Below are 18,335 nucleotides of genomic sequence, written 5' to 3'. Positions count from 1 at the left end.
CACGCTCGATGGTTTGTTGTGAACGCTCCTGCGCTACAGCGACACTTGCTGGTCTGGGTGAGCTGCTGTGAATTGCAGTACACCGTCCAATAGTAACTTGTTTTCACTGATATATCACAAATACAACAATGTCTAAAACTAAACATCTTTAAAAATGGAAATAGCACCAAAAAAAATTCTTCCAGTCATAGGCCCTACGTCTTGGAACGATATACTGCACAACATCATGCAACAAACAGCAGGGGGCTTTGGTCATATATTATAGATAGTGTTTTATAATTTGCTGACCCAGAAAAGGTCATATGTCAAATCATGTATGAATATGAAGCCTCTACATTCCCCTGAACAATGTGGAATGTGTTAACAGAGTGAACTGATAAGGTTTACATTCGTTTACCATGGGACCACTCCTACGGGCCCTGACCCACATGAAGCTGTTTCCCATCCTCCTCATAACTGTGACACTAATTAACATACATGTCCCATGCAAAGCTTTTTCCATAATAATGTGGAATATTGAACAAATATTTTATCGAAAGTCACATCCATTATAAGGTGTTGACTCGACAAACAAAACAATGACACTACTCTGTTACGCGGCACGTTTCAGTGTTACGTAACGGTCCAGGAGGCCAGAGGAAATTAAAATGATCTGAATCTGTGAGACATATCCTCTCGTACTGTTGACACTCAGGAGCAGAGGAGATATCCTTATCAGACGGGCACTCTTATTTATTACTAGTCAGTACTATGTATGTGCAAGAGAAACTGTATGAAATGTCATTGGTTTTCTTTACACACTGTGGAAACAGTTGGCCTCAAAAGTGAAAAATGAGACCATGAAAATAGGCTTTAAAGTGATCCCAAAAAATTAGTTCATACAAGCAATTTTAGTGAGTATAACAGTGCATTTTGATTAAAAAATCTCCCAAGCAAAGTAAAAAACAAAACAAAAACCAACCTTGGTTAGTGGATATGGCGCACTGTCCCTTTTAAATCTTTCTAACATAAAGGACAAATAAAAGTCTGTTGCCAAGCACATGACTGCTTGAATCTTTCTTCCAGTCACCTGACCGCCATTGTGAGGGTGGAATTGTGACCTTCAGTGAGATTTTTCTAATTCTCTGTGTGTGTTTGTTTTTGTGTGTGTGTGTGTGTGTGTGTGTGTGTGTGTGTGTGTGTGTGTGTGTGTGTGTGTGTGTGTGTGTGTGTGTGTGTGTGTGTGTGTGTGTGTGTGTGTGTGTGTGTGTGTGTGTGTGTGTGTGTGTGCGTGCGTGCGTGCGTGCGTGCGTGCGTGCGTGCGTGCGTGCGTGCGTGCGTGCGTGCGTGCGTGCGTGCGTGCGTGTGTGTGTGTGTGTGTGTGTGTGTGTTTGTGTGTGAGCCTCTCTGCCTCCAGACTTCCAGTAATACGTCTCACCCCCACACCTTTTCACCTCTGTCTCTCCACCCATTCCAATCCCAGCCTCCTGTTGTTTTTTTGTCCAGCCATGCGTTTTCCGTAAAAACAAATGGTGCAGAAGGACACGAGGCCTGTCAGGAGTGATTTCTCTGCTTCATTTCTTGTATATGAGTGCACAACAAGCAGGATCACTGAGGACAGATATGATTATTTCCAATATGTTAAAGAGACATGCTGTATACTTTTTGTTAACCTCTATCTACTTATCATGTTAGTCTTAGTTTTGCACCAAAAATAGACATAATTTAGCATTACATGACCATTTCGCACCCTCTTTTTACCCTTAGAAGGCTGTACTTTTAAGACTTCTTTATGTAAAATGATTGATATGGTTGGCTAACTTACGAACACCGACATAGTTCAAGTTGTTTATCAGAAACTTGCTAAATACTTAAAAAGTGTTGATATGTAAATGTGGGCGGTCATTTGTTCAAATGTCAACGTGTTAGTGTGGTCTTGTCTCGCGTAACCAGACCTTCAGGCTGATGGCAGAAGGTCTGGACTCCATCGCAGCTTTTCTTGGCCAAGGACCGCCCAGAGGCCGTCTGATTGACATGTAAAGCAACCAATCACAGTTCGGTCCCGGATGACCTACTACTTCCACCGACATTCTGAAGTGCGCATTCAATTGACACTTTGCAATCCCATGAGGCCACGGGAGGGGATTTATTAATGGAAGTGAAGCGATGCAAGTGACGCTGGTACGTCACGTGACAGTAACAACATGGCGAATGTAGTACATTCGAATTTCATTCATACTACCTATATTCATACTGTATAGAGCATACTATGGTCACAAAGTAAATTCAAATTCAAATGTAGTACGTACTCAGTATGCGATTTTGGACGCAATGGATGTCAACTTTGAAACTCCTGAAGTGTTTCCAATTCTGTGTGCCATATGCATCAGACGTTCAACCAACGGTCCTTAGGCGTGATGTATGAGGCTGAGACTATAGTGTGCTTATGGTGGACATTATAGCCATGATTACATTAGCATATTGCTAAGCTAACTAGACACTCTAAAATCTATAGAGCAATTAATGTAGTGTAAAATAGTCCAATTAAAATTAGACTAACAATGAACAATAGTTCTACAGCATTTCTACAGCATCTTAGTTCGTGTTAATTTCAACATTTACTAATACATTATTCAAATCAAAAGTTATATCTGTTAAGATCACTTAATGTACTGTGAACTACAAAGAAGAACTTATGTTAACAAATGGGACCTTATTGTAAAGTGTTGGATAAAAGTGTCTGCTAAATGATTAAGTGCCAATGAGGTTCGTTTTCAGATGTGGCAACCGGATGGAAATGTCTACGTCAGAACACAGAGAAAGGAAAATAATATTTATTGGTCATAGAGGTTTAGTAATGCTTTGCTCACAGTCAGACTCAGAGCCACGTCAGTCTGCCTGAGGTAAATAAGAGGTTTGAGATCCTGAAATTTGCTAGAAGGTTACAAGCCAATCACAATAACATGAATCACCTCACTGAACACAGAACCGGAATTGTGACAAAATTGGTAAGATTTTTAAATGTTTTTGAGAAGTTTCTTACACAGTATGCTCACCAAGGCTGCATTTATTAGATAAAAAATACAGTAAAAACTGTATTATTGTGAAATATTATAACAATTTATAATAGCTGTTTTCTATTTTGATATATTTAAAAATATAATGTATTCCCTGTGATGCGAAGCTAAATTTTCAGCATCAATACTCCAGTCTTCAGTGTCACATGATCATTCAGAAATCATTCTAATATGATGATTTGCTGCTCAAGAAACATTACTTATTATTATCAATGATGACAACATTTGAATAGAAGGTTCAAGTGAACAGCATTTATCTGAAATAGAAGACCAAAACATTATAAATGTCTATCATGTTATAACTATCACTTTTGCTCAATTTAATGTTCCCAATTTTTTAAATCTTACTTAATATACACTACCATACACTAAATTAATAATTTTCGAATAAAAAGGTATTGCAGTTATTGACATTGTATTTCCATGACATTGTGTGTGTGTGTGTGTGTGTGTGTGTGTGTGTGTGTGTGTGTGTGTGTGTGTGTGTGTTTACCTGAGAGAAATAACTCTGTTGCTTTAGTCTCTTGGCAACAGGCAAATCATCAGTAATTTCTCTCTGGTTCAAAGATAACATCATTTGTTTCCACAGTGTTCAATATTTTCATTATGGTCAATTTCCGTTCTCATCTCATTTCTTTATATCACAGACATCTCTGTGGTCACGATTCTAATACAGAAGCCGTTTGTGCAGCTGATATCGTGATGGAGCGGAGGGTCTGTTTTCTTTGGTAATGCAGGCTCATTCGCACACAAGTCACACAGAACCCTGTTCTCCAATATGTACATCACAGCAAACACTTAGGTGTAAAATCACATGTGTTCCCTGACACTGAGAGCATAGAAGTTTTGAGCAGTGCAGATAGGGGCGATGAAGGGGTAATATAAGCTCTGTTCCAAAAACGAGTGTGCTGCCTATGTAGGGAGCAATCACAAAGGCTTCCAAAAAGGTATGCTTGTTCTTTTTTACCAAATAAAAAGGCAGCATCACATCCTTGGTGTACATGGACATCCCAAAATGCATTGTGACAAGCTCAGTGAAAAAAAAAAAACATTTAGAAAGCAGATGATTAAAGAAATGTTGATTACAAAAAATGCTCACATTTCATGCAATACCAAAAATATCACTAAAATTATTTGACTAACAGGAGCTGTTGATTCTTTGACTTCAAACAAGGACATAACTTACCTGACAGGTTCTCCAACATTTCATACAAAATTAGAAAATAGAACTGCAGATCTGACTTATGTGTCAAGCATCACACCGGTCAGTCGACAAGAGGTGCTGTTGTTGACAGACGACACACTGTCCTTTCACATGATGAGGCCTGCAGTCAGGTCAGTCGGTGTCTACATGTTACATTTAACAGTCTAAAGCTACTCGAAGTTATTACACAAACACTTTGTCAAAAATGTTGTGTATAGACAAGCCCCGTGCCTTGAAACTTAAAGGGATAGTTCACCCAAAAATGTAAACTTTATCAGCATTTACTCACCCTCAAACCTGTATGAGTTTCTTTCTTCTGTCGAACACAAAAGAAGATATTTTGAAGAATGTTGGTAATCAAACTGTTGACGGTAGCCATTGACTTCCATCGTAGGGAAAAAAAAGCCTATATAGAGGTCATGGGTGCCGTCAACTGTCTGGTTACCAATAGTCTTTAAAATATCTTCTTTTGAGTTCAAAATTAGAAAGAAACTCTTACAGGTTTGGAACAACAAGAGGGTGAGTAAATGCTGACAAAAAAAAAGTATTTATGGTTGAATAGTCTCTTCATTAGCATTGGCACTTTTAGGGTGCTTGACTTGTTAAAACAATTCACAATAAGGTTGTAATGTTATGTCATGTAAAACATAAAAAAATGATTAGCTCATTTTCCAAATGCAAAGAGCAGAATATTTCTAATTTAATTCATTAACTTTTCTGCTTCCCACAAAAAAGTTTTATAAACTCGTAAAAAAGAAATATATATATATATATAAAGTATTTCCCGTTGCTGAAATCAAACGACCAGCTGGGCCTTTAATTTAATTTAATTTACGTAATTTATCACGTATTAATGTGCGTAGAAAAGGTTCTCAGACAAAATGTTCACAACTAGCCTACATGTTTGCACATACATTTATTCTACCTCGTTTTAATGTTGGTAGATAAAAAAAAACAGCCAACTTTTTATTATTATGCACGGCCACTGAGTCTGAATGGAAGTTTTTGGTGTTGCTATATGATATCCGATATAATCCGACAATATAATCCGAAATTCCGATTTCGTTGTGAGCGACCTTCAGTGGTTGCAGCTAGTAATTTGCATAAAACGCGCCAAAAAAACATGTCCATATAAGGACTTCCTACACCCATCAGCGAGCACACGCAGCAAAATATATGTGTTATATGGCATTCTTGTTTAAACACAACAAACTGATTTTATATACCAAAGACTGACGTCCAAAGATTTTCGTACGAGCGGTTTTAGTTTGTTTTCCAATATTCTTTCAATGCCACTTGGGGCCAGTAATAGTGCAGAAATAATTTACTGTAGGCTACTTTAAATGGCTGAATTAGTGCCCTTCACGCTTTTGAAGCGGTTCATTTGTTTAAAAAAAATATAGTTTGAATCCTGGATAAAACAAGAAGTAAAAGAGGAAGTCAAATGACATTGGTTAATCTTTTCCACCCAATCACATGACGCGAAAGCTTTCCTTAGGCCACAGCAGCTGATGCGAGACCAGAGCTTTTACGCAATACCCTTAGGAGAAAAATGGCTTTTGGGACAGATTCTCGGAGTCCAACTTGCATGAGCACATTTTTAGGAGTCACGAGCTACAAGAATTCATGAAAGAGAAAGTTTTCTTGAGAGAATTCATTCTTGTAGGCAGCCAGTCACAAGTAGTTTAATAATATATCGAATAGCAACACCAAAAACTTCAATTCAGACTCCGTGGCCGTGCTTTTTTTTATTTTTTATTAAAATATTTGTATAATATATTTTGCATATGTTAATGAAGTTATTTAACTATGATTTTACTACATAATAAACTATTTTAAAATTTTATTTCTAAATATTGTATTTTAATTATGTTATATAGGTTGTTTTTATGAATAAGCCTATATTATTAACTTTAGTAATTTATTAACTTAAACATATTTGTGCTGCTATATCAATGAACATCTGCTAATCTGCAAAAACACAAGTACTCAAGTTTTGAATGCATTCATGTTTTATTTCTCTGAATACTCAACAATGTTCTGTGGCAAAGTAAAAATCACTTCAGAGCATGAACTGTTTAATGTCTAAACAAATGTTTGTACAGTAGATGTATCACCATGGCATCAAAAGAAAATGAATTACGAACTGCTCGACAGGATCTCTTCGTAGTTGTATTTCACATCACAGAGAAGACAGGACAGAATACTTATAACTATTAACGGAGTCCAGGTACTACAAGCAGAGTCATTGACTGAACAGAGATCAGCTGAACATGGAATTTACAGATCACACAAGAAAACAAGTCTTCTCTCAAAAGAGTGAAGAAAAGTGAAGTGACGAAAGACTGAGTCTGCCCTTGGGTAAAAGGGTTTGCCTGTCTGTGTAACACAAAGATGGCTGTTCATGTTTGTGGTCTAAAGGTTCATTACTCATGCCAGTTTGTAAATGCAAAAATATGGAGTTTTTAAAGAAACAGTTAAGTGAACCATTTTTATTCTGAAACATAAACATGCAAATAAGAATCGGTCATATCTTTGAGATTGTTTTTCTTTATTTAAATTGAATTTTTTTACAATTTAAAAGTAAAAAAAAAATGAAATACCAACAAATCTCTTGTGAACAAACGTAATTAAAATGCAGTGACAATCGTCTGTTCACATGGATCGGTGAAAACGACTAAAAAATATTTGTAAAGAAAACTACTCAGCTATAGACTGAACGTCGTTTTCACAAACTCACGTTTTTGTAGTTTACACCGAGACGATAACACTCGTTTTCAAAAACGTACACTTTGAAACCATTTTCAAAAGTTTGCATTTTTAACCCTTCTAAAACGCCTTGAGTAAATGAACGGCCAAAACGCATAAAACTAACCAAGCCAGCAGTTACAAAAAAACAAACAAAAAAAAAAACACACACAAAAACATTTACAGTTTCACAAAAAAAAAAGGGAAAAAGTATCAGTAACCATTTTTAGCATTTTTTATAGAAAATGCCCTGTAAAAATTATTAGAGCACTAACTGAATGACCCTACAAATAAATAAATACAAATAAGTACATTTCTACATAGCTATTTAAATTAGATAAATTGGTCTTATTGGCTGGAGTGTTAGTCATACTGCTGTAATTCTCTAAATAATACAAAGCTTCATTATCACCCGCTAAAATCATAACATTAAAGAAAAGCATTTCAGTTCTTGTAAGTCCTTCTACGAAGAAGCCTAGGAAATGCTTCTGTAATTATAATAATCAAAGGACAACTTCCATTTGTCCTAAAATATCATCCCCTCCATCACCCAAAACACCCCAAGTTTTTCTCTCACCACTTTTACCAAAAAAAATTCACACATACAGCAAATTTGGTCCAGTATAGGAACAAATAACCATTTAACCAAAACTAGGATAATCCAAAAACACTGCGTCCGAATGCAGCCTAAAACTGAAACACAATGTTGCATGTCGCATTTTACAGCAAAATCAGTCCACAAACTGATGAGGCACTAAAATCTCTTCGGTAAGGGGATTTTTAACAATACCTTTACGGTACAATAAAGAGACACAATAGCCAACAGGCCATACGTATTATAAAAGCAACAAACTGTTTTAAATAATTATAACGGACAATTTTCTTTAAAAAAATTCGCAACTACCAAGCTAATTTGCTTGGTTTAAATAATTGCCAAAATACAAGGGGAATGAAATAAAATAGATGGTCCAGTGTTAAGTACTTCACGTATTTATGTGAATAGACGCAGAAAAAAAGGTGCTAAATATTACAAATGTACTTGAAAGAAATAAGACAAACAGCGCCTCACATTTTGTGCTTCATAAATCATAATTAGGCATAAAAATACATATCCAGGTCTATGAGTGTAATGTACTATTTATTCACTGAGGTAAGCAGAAAGGCTATAGGTATTCTGGTTCTGAATTTAGGAATACTGTATGTCTATGCCTTACATAATAATAATAATAATAATAATAATAATAATAATAAAGAATTGGATACATCCAATTAGAGGACCATGACCCAAAAAAGGAGATTCCTTGAAATTCTTAGTAGCAGTTAAAAAAAATGCATTAAGCTATCAAAAATAAATCTGTCGAAGTATAAAGTCATTTCAAGTTGATCTCAAAAAATGATACATTTCTACACCGGCAGAAAAAGGCACTGCAAACAGGTCAAATCTGCTGCAGAAAAGGAAATGAATGTAGATATTATAAAACATATTGTAATAGTAAGGTGGGAATCATGTTTCCGGTTGCTGAGAGAGACAATGGCGCCTCTCCACAAGCATTTTCGGTACGCGCTTTTCCTCGCGTACATTCTGAAACAAAAGCTGGCGATATGCGACACAGGAAGCTTATGATCATATTACTGCACGCATACGAGGCCCTAAAATAAAGGGATGACCAAAGCAAACCACTCACGGTGATACGACACATATCGCCAATGGTTGAAAAAATATATAGAAAATCCTGATTGAAAACTTGTAACTTGAACATAAAGTCTGGAACGTATACCGTGATACATTTGATTGTGAAAGGACTGACAAAATCTACATCTCAATTGCATATTGAATTGAAATGCATACTCAATTGAAATGCTCCTGTGACATTCTGGTTTCTGGTGATTAATATAGATGTTGCCTGGGGCAGCAGGATAAGACGTTTTTCCTGGCTCACATGAGGAGAGGTGAGGCAGACGAGGAATACAGTAAGGGAGTCTGAGGTGGATATGAGGCATCTGTCGCTCCGTTCGGTCTTCAGGACTCCTGAGGAACCACTTCCATCAGTTTCTGGAATGTCGCCGTGGTAGAGACTGGACAGAAAAAATAAACATTATATATATTTATTAATCAAAAAAGATAGTAAAGACATTTATAAAAAGTTTCTCTTTTAAATACATTCTGTTCTTTTGATTTATCAAAGAACACTGAAAAAAGTATCACGGTTTCCACAATAATATTAAGCAGAACAACCGTTTTCAACATTGATAATAATAATGAATGTTTCTTGTGCAGCAAATCAACATATTAGAATGATTTCTGAAGGATCATGTGACTGAAGACTGGAGTAATGATGCAGCTTTGATCACAGGAATAAATTACATTTTAAAATATATTACAGTAGGAAACCGCAACTTTAAACTGCAATAATATTTCACAATATTACAGTTTTTTCTGGATGTTTAAAGCTGCAGTCCGTAGTTTTTCCTCTTTGTCGCCATCTCTGTTCGAAATCTGCAATTGCAGTTATTGGCGGAATTATCAACTTCCTGTGCCTCGGCACGGCACAGCGCGGATGAATCCAATGTTTTGAGGAGAATGTGTGGCTGTCAGTCACCGCGCCGGTGTGGATACTGGCATTCGGAATCACTGATTCTATGTTTTGGAAGTATGACCAACATAAGAATTTTTAACGCAAAATGTCATCCGAACAAGTAACATTCACTTTTGTTCTGACCAACTAAGGGGAAAAAAAGCATTGCAGTAAATTGCGCTGATTAAATCTAACGATCGCTTATCATATCACGTCAAATCGTGCAAATTATACTTTGTTCTCAAATTGTTAATGGTGACAACATCAGCATTGCGTGACTACATTTAATGCCCTTCCGATATTTATCCTTGTTTTTGCATTGGGTCCGGTTGCAGTCTCTTTTTTTCTGTAGCCACTCCGAAGTCCGAAGTCTTTTGCATTTTACAACGGGTGAATCGCCAGTTGTCACTGGTGATTGTCGTTTGAACCTTTCTGGATCCGCCATCAAATTGATACGTTTATATCAAGTGCTGTGAGAAAAGGCTATAACCTCCACCTCCAACATCCTCACACGCAATATTAGCCGGGACACCTTCTTTATGTGTACTGTGATGGATTTTTAATAGATAAGATAGTAAACTATCTTTCAAACTAACCATGATTCTAACATCTAAACCTTACTTCCCTTTTAGGCCTAACACTCTAACATTTGAACAAAATGTACCAAAATGTTCTCTCAATATTGTGTCCATGGAAAATTCTGAAGTGCTGACCATGACAATATCAAAAACATACTGTCTAGAATTGTCTCATGACATATTGAGTAATCAACTGAACACTTAACCCTTTTCTTTATTTTTTTCCTGATGATTCGAGATAATTTTGCTCATGCCAGTAACAGAGGGTGAAAGAGGCCTTGCTTTTACAAATTGAACCAATCATATTGAAAGAAGGAGACATGAGTTAGTCACGTTGATCTTATTGTTGTGTCTGTCTTTATCCTAAAACACCTGGGCCCGTATTCATAAAGAATCTTAATGCAAAGAGTAGCTCCTAGTGACAAAATTCTAAGAAAATTCTTAGAAATGTGGGCGTTTACTCTTAAAATTAAAGAAAAAATCCTAGTAAAGAAAAAAGTAATTCAGAAAGCATCTTAACCCTTAAAAGAGGTCTTAAGGTCAAAATTGTTAGGAGCACGGACGAGGACTTTTAAGAGGCTTAAGAGTTTCTTTAGCAGAGGAGAAAATGGCAGAAAGACGAAGAGGGAGGAGAAATGTGTTGCAGACAATGAATAACAGTGAGTTAATAAGACGCTATAGATTAGATCGTGCAGGGATCATGTTTGTGACTGATCTTATTAGAGACACGCTAACATCTCCGATACAGCGCAGAAATGCCATAGCGCCAGAAATGAAAGTAATCACTACATTACGATATTTGGCAACTGGGAAAATTCCATGTTTGATACATTAAAACCAACATTCAAACCACCACTTAAATAGACATGCCAGCAATCAGTGTAATTGGAAAGAGTGGAACAATTTTTATCATTCTAAGCCAATCAAATACCTTATAGGAAATTAACAGCATGGTAAATTAAATAAAAAGGATTTATATACACATATATAATGTGTGTGTGTGTGAGAACGGTCAAATAGGACAAATTACGCATGTAATTTCAAAGTGAAGGCTTAGAATAGACCCTATACTTAAAATCACTTTTTTTGTTTCCTTCTTGGACAACCAACCAATCACAGTCTTCAAAAGATTGTGTCATACATAGCAACGGGGTCAACCCCGCCTCCTTACTAAGATGAACGTTTTTGGCTTTTCCTCAGAGTTGCTCTCAGATCGGTCCCGAATCGCTTTTAAGCTAAGACTCCTACGTAAAAGTTTTTAAGCTAAATTAAGAGTTTTCTTTTAAAGAATCTTTATGAATACGGGCCCTGATGTATTCTTCTTGGGTGAGATTCTCTGAGAAATGCTCGAGAACTCTCCCGGCCGTGATTAAAGCATTTAAAGGACATTTGCTGAAGTCTGTCTGTTTATTATTGCAGCGCAGCAAGTTAGAGTTAGGGGACTCAGCCGACGTCGATAAGGAGACGCGCTAGAGTATAAATATTATAAGAAACTAACGTCGATTGTAGACGAGACCCAGGTAGACTTAGGTCAGGTACGTTTAAAAGAAATCTACCACAGTACAGATGTGACGTAATGACGCAAAGACATGCTCGAATTACCAGCGGAAATCCACCAGTACCAATGGAATTAAAAATATTATTACAAGCTTTTGAATCGAGCTAAGGCAAGCAGATCGTTTTGAACACTGGCTGGTTATGTACTTGCTAAATTTTTATTTTGGATCATTTTTAACCTAAAAAAGTTACGGAATGCAACTTTAATCAAATAAATGCAGCCTTGGTGAGACTAAGAGACTAATTTTAAAAACATTTTAAAAAATCTTACAGACCCTTAACTTTTATATATAGAGAGAGAGAGTACCACAGATTTAAAATAGCATGTAATTAATTGTATTATTTAACTTTATTTTATATTTTATTTTTGTATTTGATTCATTAGTGCATTCTATTGTAAAGTGTTTATTTTTTAAATACCATGTTGGACCTAAAAAAATAGCAATATAACAGCCCACTTTTAACAATCCAATCCAATCTCATTGGATAAAAACAAGCCACATCAAACCCTAAACTATTTATGGCCAAATATTCTTTTAACACTTTAAATATGTCAAATTATGGAGGTTAAATGCATTGTAAATATCTCATTTTGTCATGAAAAGCAGTGTAGTCACAAGTATGATTTAAACATTAACTTTGTCAGATGTAAGAATGGCACTCAAAGTCAGTTAAAAACAATGTTAGCCTTCAAAACCTTAATAGTGTTTCAGATTTCAAGAATGCAGTTTTAACTGTCTAGAACCATCTTTTTTTCTCATTGTCATGAAGCACACAAGAGGAGAGACACTCACAGATGATGTGCAAGAGCCATTTTGGCTTGGTCTGCCACCAAACGCCGAAGAAGTAGACGGGAACTCCTGTGGCGATGATTCCGAATCCTATAGCACATTCCACAGGGGTTTTCCAAATGGACACCACGATGAGGAACAGGCAGGCCAGTACGAAGGAAACGGGCAGCAGAATATTGACCTAGTGGACAGAGAGAGGGGGGAAAGCTTTGAAAATGTGATCAAAAGTCTATTTAAAGTGCTGTCGGAAAGTATAAAGTATGCTTATTATGGAACATTTATTTCACATATGAAAGACACGCACTGCAGAAGTTTACAGCTTAATGTTGCCCTTTTCTCTGACAATCACCATTCTTCTCTGGCTGCTCAGTGTGGTAGGACATCCTGATCCTTGATGTTTGGGTTGTGTTGTGTTTTCTCCATTTATATACAATGAACTTCACAGTGCTCCAAGGTTCAAAGCAAATCTTTTTATAGCCTTCTCCTGTCTTTTTTCTCTTTACAACTACATCACAAAGTTCCCCAGAGTAGAATCTTGCTCTTTGTGATAGCCGGACTGATCCGGTTTTATGCCTGGTATTAAGATGCGTTTTGGTCAATCGGACAACAAGTGGACGATGCTAAATACAGTCTAAAAAGTTAAGCCTGTCCCCTTTCGACCTCTTCCAGATGTAGATGAAAACACATTCAACAGGATTGCTTTCGTGCTGCAATGCTCAAGTAGTCGAATGTGTTTGAACAGCCACAAAAGACCATTTTTGCCATTTTTAAAAGTATTAATATCTCACCCAACCCAATCTTTTGAATAGTAGTCATTTTCTTTGAAAATATTATAATACTCCTTATTTCTAGTGAATTATAAGGATTCCTACCATCTAGATGTTTGATACTTCAATAGTTAAAACCATCAATGAAGTCAGTAAAGTGTCTAAAGACAACATTGGAGGCAGTAATAAATACCAACAGACAATGGATTGTCCCTAATGAGATCGAAAATGAGATAAAAAGATTATGAGCAATAAGCAAATGGCCTCTTTCACTCCAGTGCCTCCAAATCTTCTTTGATGAACATCCCTCTGTGTCCAGCAGATGACCGGAGACAGAATGTGGATGAATGAGAGAGGCGCACAAAAGGGCCTGTGTGTTACCGTTCTCTTGCTGGCTGTGTCCGGATTTAGGCAGAGAACACATATTATGGCAGGTCACTTCTCATGGATTTGAAAGTATGACCTTGTTCCCCCTCACAAAGTCCATCTGTGTTCACTTACAGATGTTCAGCCAATCAAAAGTAGTTTTCTCCGCCCCCTTGGCTCACCTTAATTGGTCGTTCCAACTCAGGTTTCTTGTAGCGTAACCACATCATGCCAAGGATCGCCATGGCAATGCAAAGCCAATTAAAGAAGCTGAAGAAGTTGATGACAGAGAATATGTCATTGGAGAAAGCGTAGAGGAGAGTCATGATACACTGTGGGGAGAAAGTAAAGAAAAGGTGGTTTAAACTTTCTATTTTGCCAATTATTTGGCATCCAGCAATCTTTTATTTTAAGTTGGTTATGTGGGTCAAACATTTCTTTGTGTGTTAATTGACCTTTACAGTGAAATGCAGTCTAATTCATTCTGATTTGTGAATTAGTACAAACAATTCGCTAAAAAGAACTTGCTCAAAAGATTGATTCACTCAAAAATTAGAACTAGTTAAACCGGTTCATTGAAAAGAATCGACTCGTAAGAATGATCACTCAAATGAGTCACTTAAAAATTAAGCAGATTCTCAAAATAACTAGGTGTTTGACTTGAAGCAGTGCTGCACAGACGTATCAGTGTATGACATCAAGTACCGCAAGAGCGATTCGAAAGCGTACAGAGACGTCTGCTCTCTAATCGCTCTCGTGGTACTTTGATGTCATACACAGATGAATGATTTGCTCAAAAATTGGTTAAAATTATTAATCAAAAAGAACTGATTCAAAAGATTTATTTGCTCAAAAATGGGAACCGGATAATCAATTCAAAAGATTAATTTGTCCAACAATTGGTACCACTTAAACCAATTCATAAAAAATAAAATAAAATAAAAATTGACTCAAAATACCGTTTTGCTCAAAATTGGAACCGGTTACAAAGTTGAAAAGTACCGGTTGAAAAGTACAAGCTAAAAAGAATGATTCACTCACAAATTAGAACTGATTAAATCAAATTCAAAGAAAAGAACTGGCTCGAGTAATTTTCTCAAGAATTGGAACCGGTTAAAACGATTTATTGAAAAGAACCTGAACCAAGTCAGAAGAATGATTCACTCAAAAATTTGAACTTGTTAAAATGATTCATTGAAAAGAACCGACTCAAAGGAATGATTCACTCACAAATTCAAATACGTTCAAAATTCAGAAGTTAAAATACGTTGAAAAAAAGAAAGTATAATTCACTAAGAAACTGGACATAATTTGAAAGTCATAGTGATGAGGGATGTGTTTGGTTGTGGACACCTACAGTAAATATAAGCGAAGGCAGAGGGGTCAGCAGATCAGGGTGGATCATCGACAACAAACTGGGAAGATGACCTTCTCGGGAGCCCACAAAGAACAGCCTGAAGGGAAAGAGAAAGATACACAAGAGACCGTTTTGGGCATTAGGTCTGATACTAACCAGCATAACAGATCTGTTTCAAGATAACTTTAGCAGTGGAAAAGCCTGCAGGGGGACTTTAGTACAACACTAAGTTGTTTATTTGATTAATCTGTATGGTTAAAGTAAAGTGATCTGATTAATGTGACCTCTTTCAACAAAGGATATTTATAACAAGTGTATGTGTGCATTACCTAGATGAAGTAAACAAAGAGCCATTTACAGAGCCAAAGCAGGACAGGCCCACAAACACAGGGATTATCCAAGCCATTGGCCCTAGGTGGTAGTTTCCAAAGTCCTGAAAAAAAACAAAAAACAACTTAATCATTATTATGTAACTTTAATAAACATTAATAAAAAGGAAACTAGTAACTGAGTTGCTAAATAAACACATTGAGTTAATAAAAGTAACTGGGCTAAATATGGAATAGAATTTGTCTATGTGGCGACACTCACCACAGCAACAGCCTCAGATGAGAGCATTTGCTCCGGACTGAGCGTGGTGAAGTAGGCCAGGTTGGTCAGCACATAGACAACGGTCACAATGGGAAGCGAGATGATGATAGCCAGAGGCAGATTTCTGTAAAACGCCAGCACATAAACCATAACATAACCCACTACTCTCAAAAACTTCACTATGCTTTTAAATTTTTAAAAATGTAATTAAAGACCTAATGTGCACTCAGTTGGTTTTTGAGCATCTAATTTTGTAGAAATGACCTATTCACAGTTTGACATGATTAATTTACTTAGTGAGTGAAGGTACCTATATATCAGCTGTCTTAATCATAAGATCTTTCCAGTGGACTGAAACGTTTGCTCCCTAAAAAGAGGAAAAAATATATATATTTTTGACTTACCTGTATGGATCGATCATCTCCTCTGTGACAAAATTCAAATAATTCCTGGTAAAAAGGAAAAGGTAAATGCAAACATTAAAAAAATGCTCTCCTACAATTTCAACTGTTGAAAGCCAAAAATTAAGACGTAGAAACTATAAAGAAAAAGAAACTAAAATAATTTGAAAGAGGATGCAGAGAAATTATAGAATGACCGACAAATAGTTTTGAAATCTAATTAAAGGGGAAGTGTAAAATTTTGTGGATATTATAATTCTTCTTCCTGCGCCAGCCGTCCACAGTGGATGGGTCTACTTCATCAGAATACCTTCTTCTACGTTGTTGTAGTCAAGACTCTGATCTTGGATCACATGGTGTAGCATTACATTTTACTAGTGATTTCCCTTGTTAAAAGTCAAAGTCTCACTCTTCCTGCTTTCACCCTAGTTTCCCCCAAATATAGAGAAATTCTGTGGTCTCACCATCCTCCATAAGCAAACAGCCCACTGTAAAGAGCCAATCCGATGTTGCCAAAGTCTGTTTTGCTTCCTTTGAATGAATTTTCAGGCAGAAGATCAGCAGTATCACCTGCAACAGAAACAATCAGCGTGAAACATGAGATTACAGTGCTGTTGCAAACTATCAGGAACATTATGTAACATAAACAACCCAAACAAGTCATAATATCTGGGGAGTACTCTTCAACTCCCACCATATTTCCCATGAGAGGAACAAACAAGCTTGCATGGAAAGAGTTTTAAGTTGGATGACTGTTTCCTGCTATCATAATACGATGAATTTTCAAAATCAACATGCTGACATTCTCAAGGCTGGTTGTGGGCAGAAGGTCGGCACATGAGGCTCAATGTCGCAGATGACACAACTGAAACGCAAGAGTGATGGGAAAACAAGAACCGGAGAGAAAACGGAGGGTTTGCACATTCTTGAACACCCAAAGCCTGTGAATTTCCTCTGGATCAACAGATGAACAGTGTTTTTTCAGGCTGAGGCCCGCTCTCTATCCGTTCCATGAGAAAGCCGGGGGAGACCAAGCATCTACATGCATCCATCTCTCCAAAGCCTGTGGGTCGTACGACGAGGGCTTCCCTAAAAGTAGACGCCGTATTGGTTAAATTTATGGTTACGAAACAGGGGTCCGAAAATAACTAGTTTCACAGGTTTAAAGAAATGTATATGCAGAACAGAAGAATCTGAGACTAAATCATAAAAAAGTGACTTGCAACTTGAGTACTCCAGATATCATTTCTGTGAAGACTCTCTTGTACTTTCTTTCTTGCTTGCTCTTTCTTTTCTTTGAGAGTGTGTGGTTATTTCTTCTTTCATTCCTGAGCAACTCTTTAACACAATAGCATCAACTGAATTAATGTCCTAATTTGCATATTTTTTAGGTTTAACGACCTTTAGGCCAAGAAAGTAAAGCACATGATAAGCACAGCCTTCTTAAATCTAAAAAATGGACAATCAATAGAATATTTCTATTTGTTCCCCCATAGTAAATGAATCGTTAACTATGGCAACTGGGGTATATACTGTATATATTATGTATACACTAGCGTTCAAAAGTCTGGGGTCAGTAAGATTAATTACTTTATTCAGCAAAAGCACATTAAAATTGATCAAAAGTGAAAAGAACTCTAATTCAAATAAGTGTTTCAGAAAATCCAGAAAAAATGTATCACAATTTCCACAAAAATATTACTACTACTAAAATATTAAACAAAAACATTGCAACAAATCAGCATATTAGAATGATTTCTAACGGATCATGTGACATGAAAAAGGAAGCTTTGCCATCACAGGAATACATTTAATTTTAAAATATATTAAAATAGAAAACAGTCATTTTACATTGGTATAATATTTTATAATATTACTTTTTTTTACTGTATTCAGTGAACATAAGACACTTCTATACAAATATATTTGTATATTTAGAAATTAACTGTATTCAGTGAACATAAGACACTTCTATACAAATATATTTGTATATGTAGAAATGAACATTACCCAGATTAATTAAGTACTTATTGTAAAGTGTTGTCTTATGGCAATGTATTGTGAGAGTAATTTTGTGAGCATGTTTGCGCTGTTAGAACGATTGCTGCCCAAGGCGAGCTCATGTGAATCAGTGTGATCGATGGAGGCCAACGCCACCAGGTCACATGACACGACAGGCGAGGTGTGTGTGTGTGTGTGTGTCTGAGACTGTAGGCCCGAGGCAATCAGGCGCAGAACGAGACTGAAAGCCTGTATAAACTTTGTATAAACTTGAGTATTACAGGCTCAGACCTGAGCTTCAGAGAACTATGCTAGCACAGAACAGCCCAATCTCTGTCTAAG

The 18,335-nt window shown here is 36.5% G+C and overlaps 1 protein-coding gene and 1 long non-coding RNA gene across 2 annotated transcripts in view; both read right to left on the bottom strand.

Annotated features, from left to right (window-relative positions):
* Positions 1–6,254: 6,254 nt before the first annotated feature.
* LOC309490906 lies at positions 6,255–8,835 on the bottom strand. Its single transcript, XR_014202870.1, has 2 exons — positions 7,046–8,835; positions 6,255–6,995 (listed from the first exon to the last, which is right to left on the bottom strand). It is a non-coding gene; the product is annotated as an uncharacterized lncRNA (long non-coding RNA).
* Positions 8,836–8,864: 29 nt separating this feature from the next.
* The window catches only part of slc7a5 (solute carrier family 7 member 5), a 20,064-nt gene continuing 10,593 nt past the window's right edge, over positions 8,865–18,335 (bottom strand). Inside the window, exons 3-10 of the mRNA XM_082160196.1 lie at positions 16,457–16,562; positions 15,996–16,040; positions 15,592–15,715; positions 15,330–15,433; positions 15,001–15,097; positions 13,826–13,975; positions 12,514–12,691; positions 8,865–9,084 (exon numbers count right to left, since the gene is read on the bottom strand). Of these exons, the coding sequence (XP_082016322.1) occupies positions 9,029–9,084; positions 12,514–12,691; positions 13,826–13,975; positions 15,001–15,097; positions 15,330–15,433; positions 15,592–15,715; positions 15,996–16,040; positions 16,457–16,562 (860 nt within the window). The 3' untranslated portion in view covers positions 8,865–9,028. The remainder of the gene's footprint in view (positions 9,085–12,513; positions 12,692–13,825; positions 13,976–15,000; positions 15,098–15,329; positions 15,434–15,591; positions 15,716–15,995; positions 16,041–16,456; positions 16,563–18,335) is intronic.

This window comes from Leuciscus leuciscus (genome assembly GCF_965113295.1).
Source record: "Leuciscus leuciscus genome assembly, chromosome: 25".
Lineage (NCBI taxonomy): Eukaryota > Metazoa > Chordata > Actinopteri > Cypriniformes > Leuciscidae > Leuciscus > Leuciscus leuciscus.
Note: the sequence above shows the minus strand (reverse complement) of the source record. Positions and strands in the feature narration are given on the sequence as shown.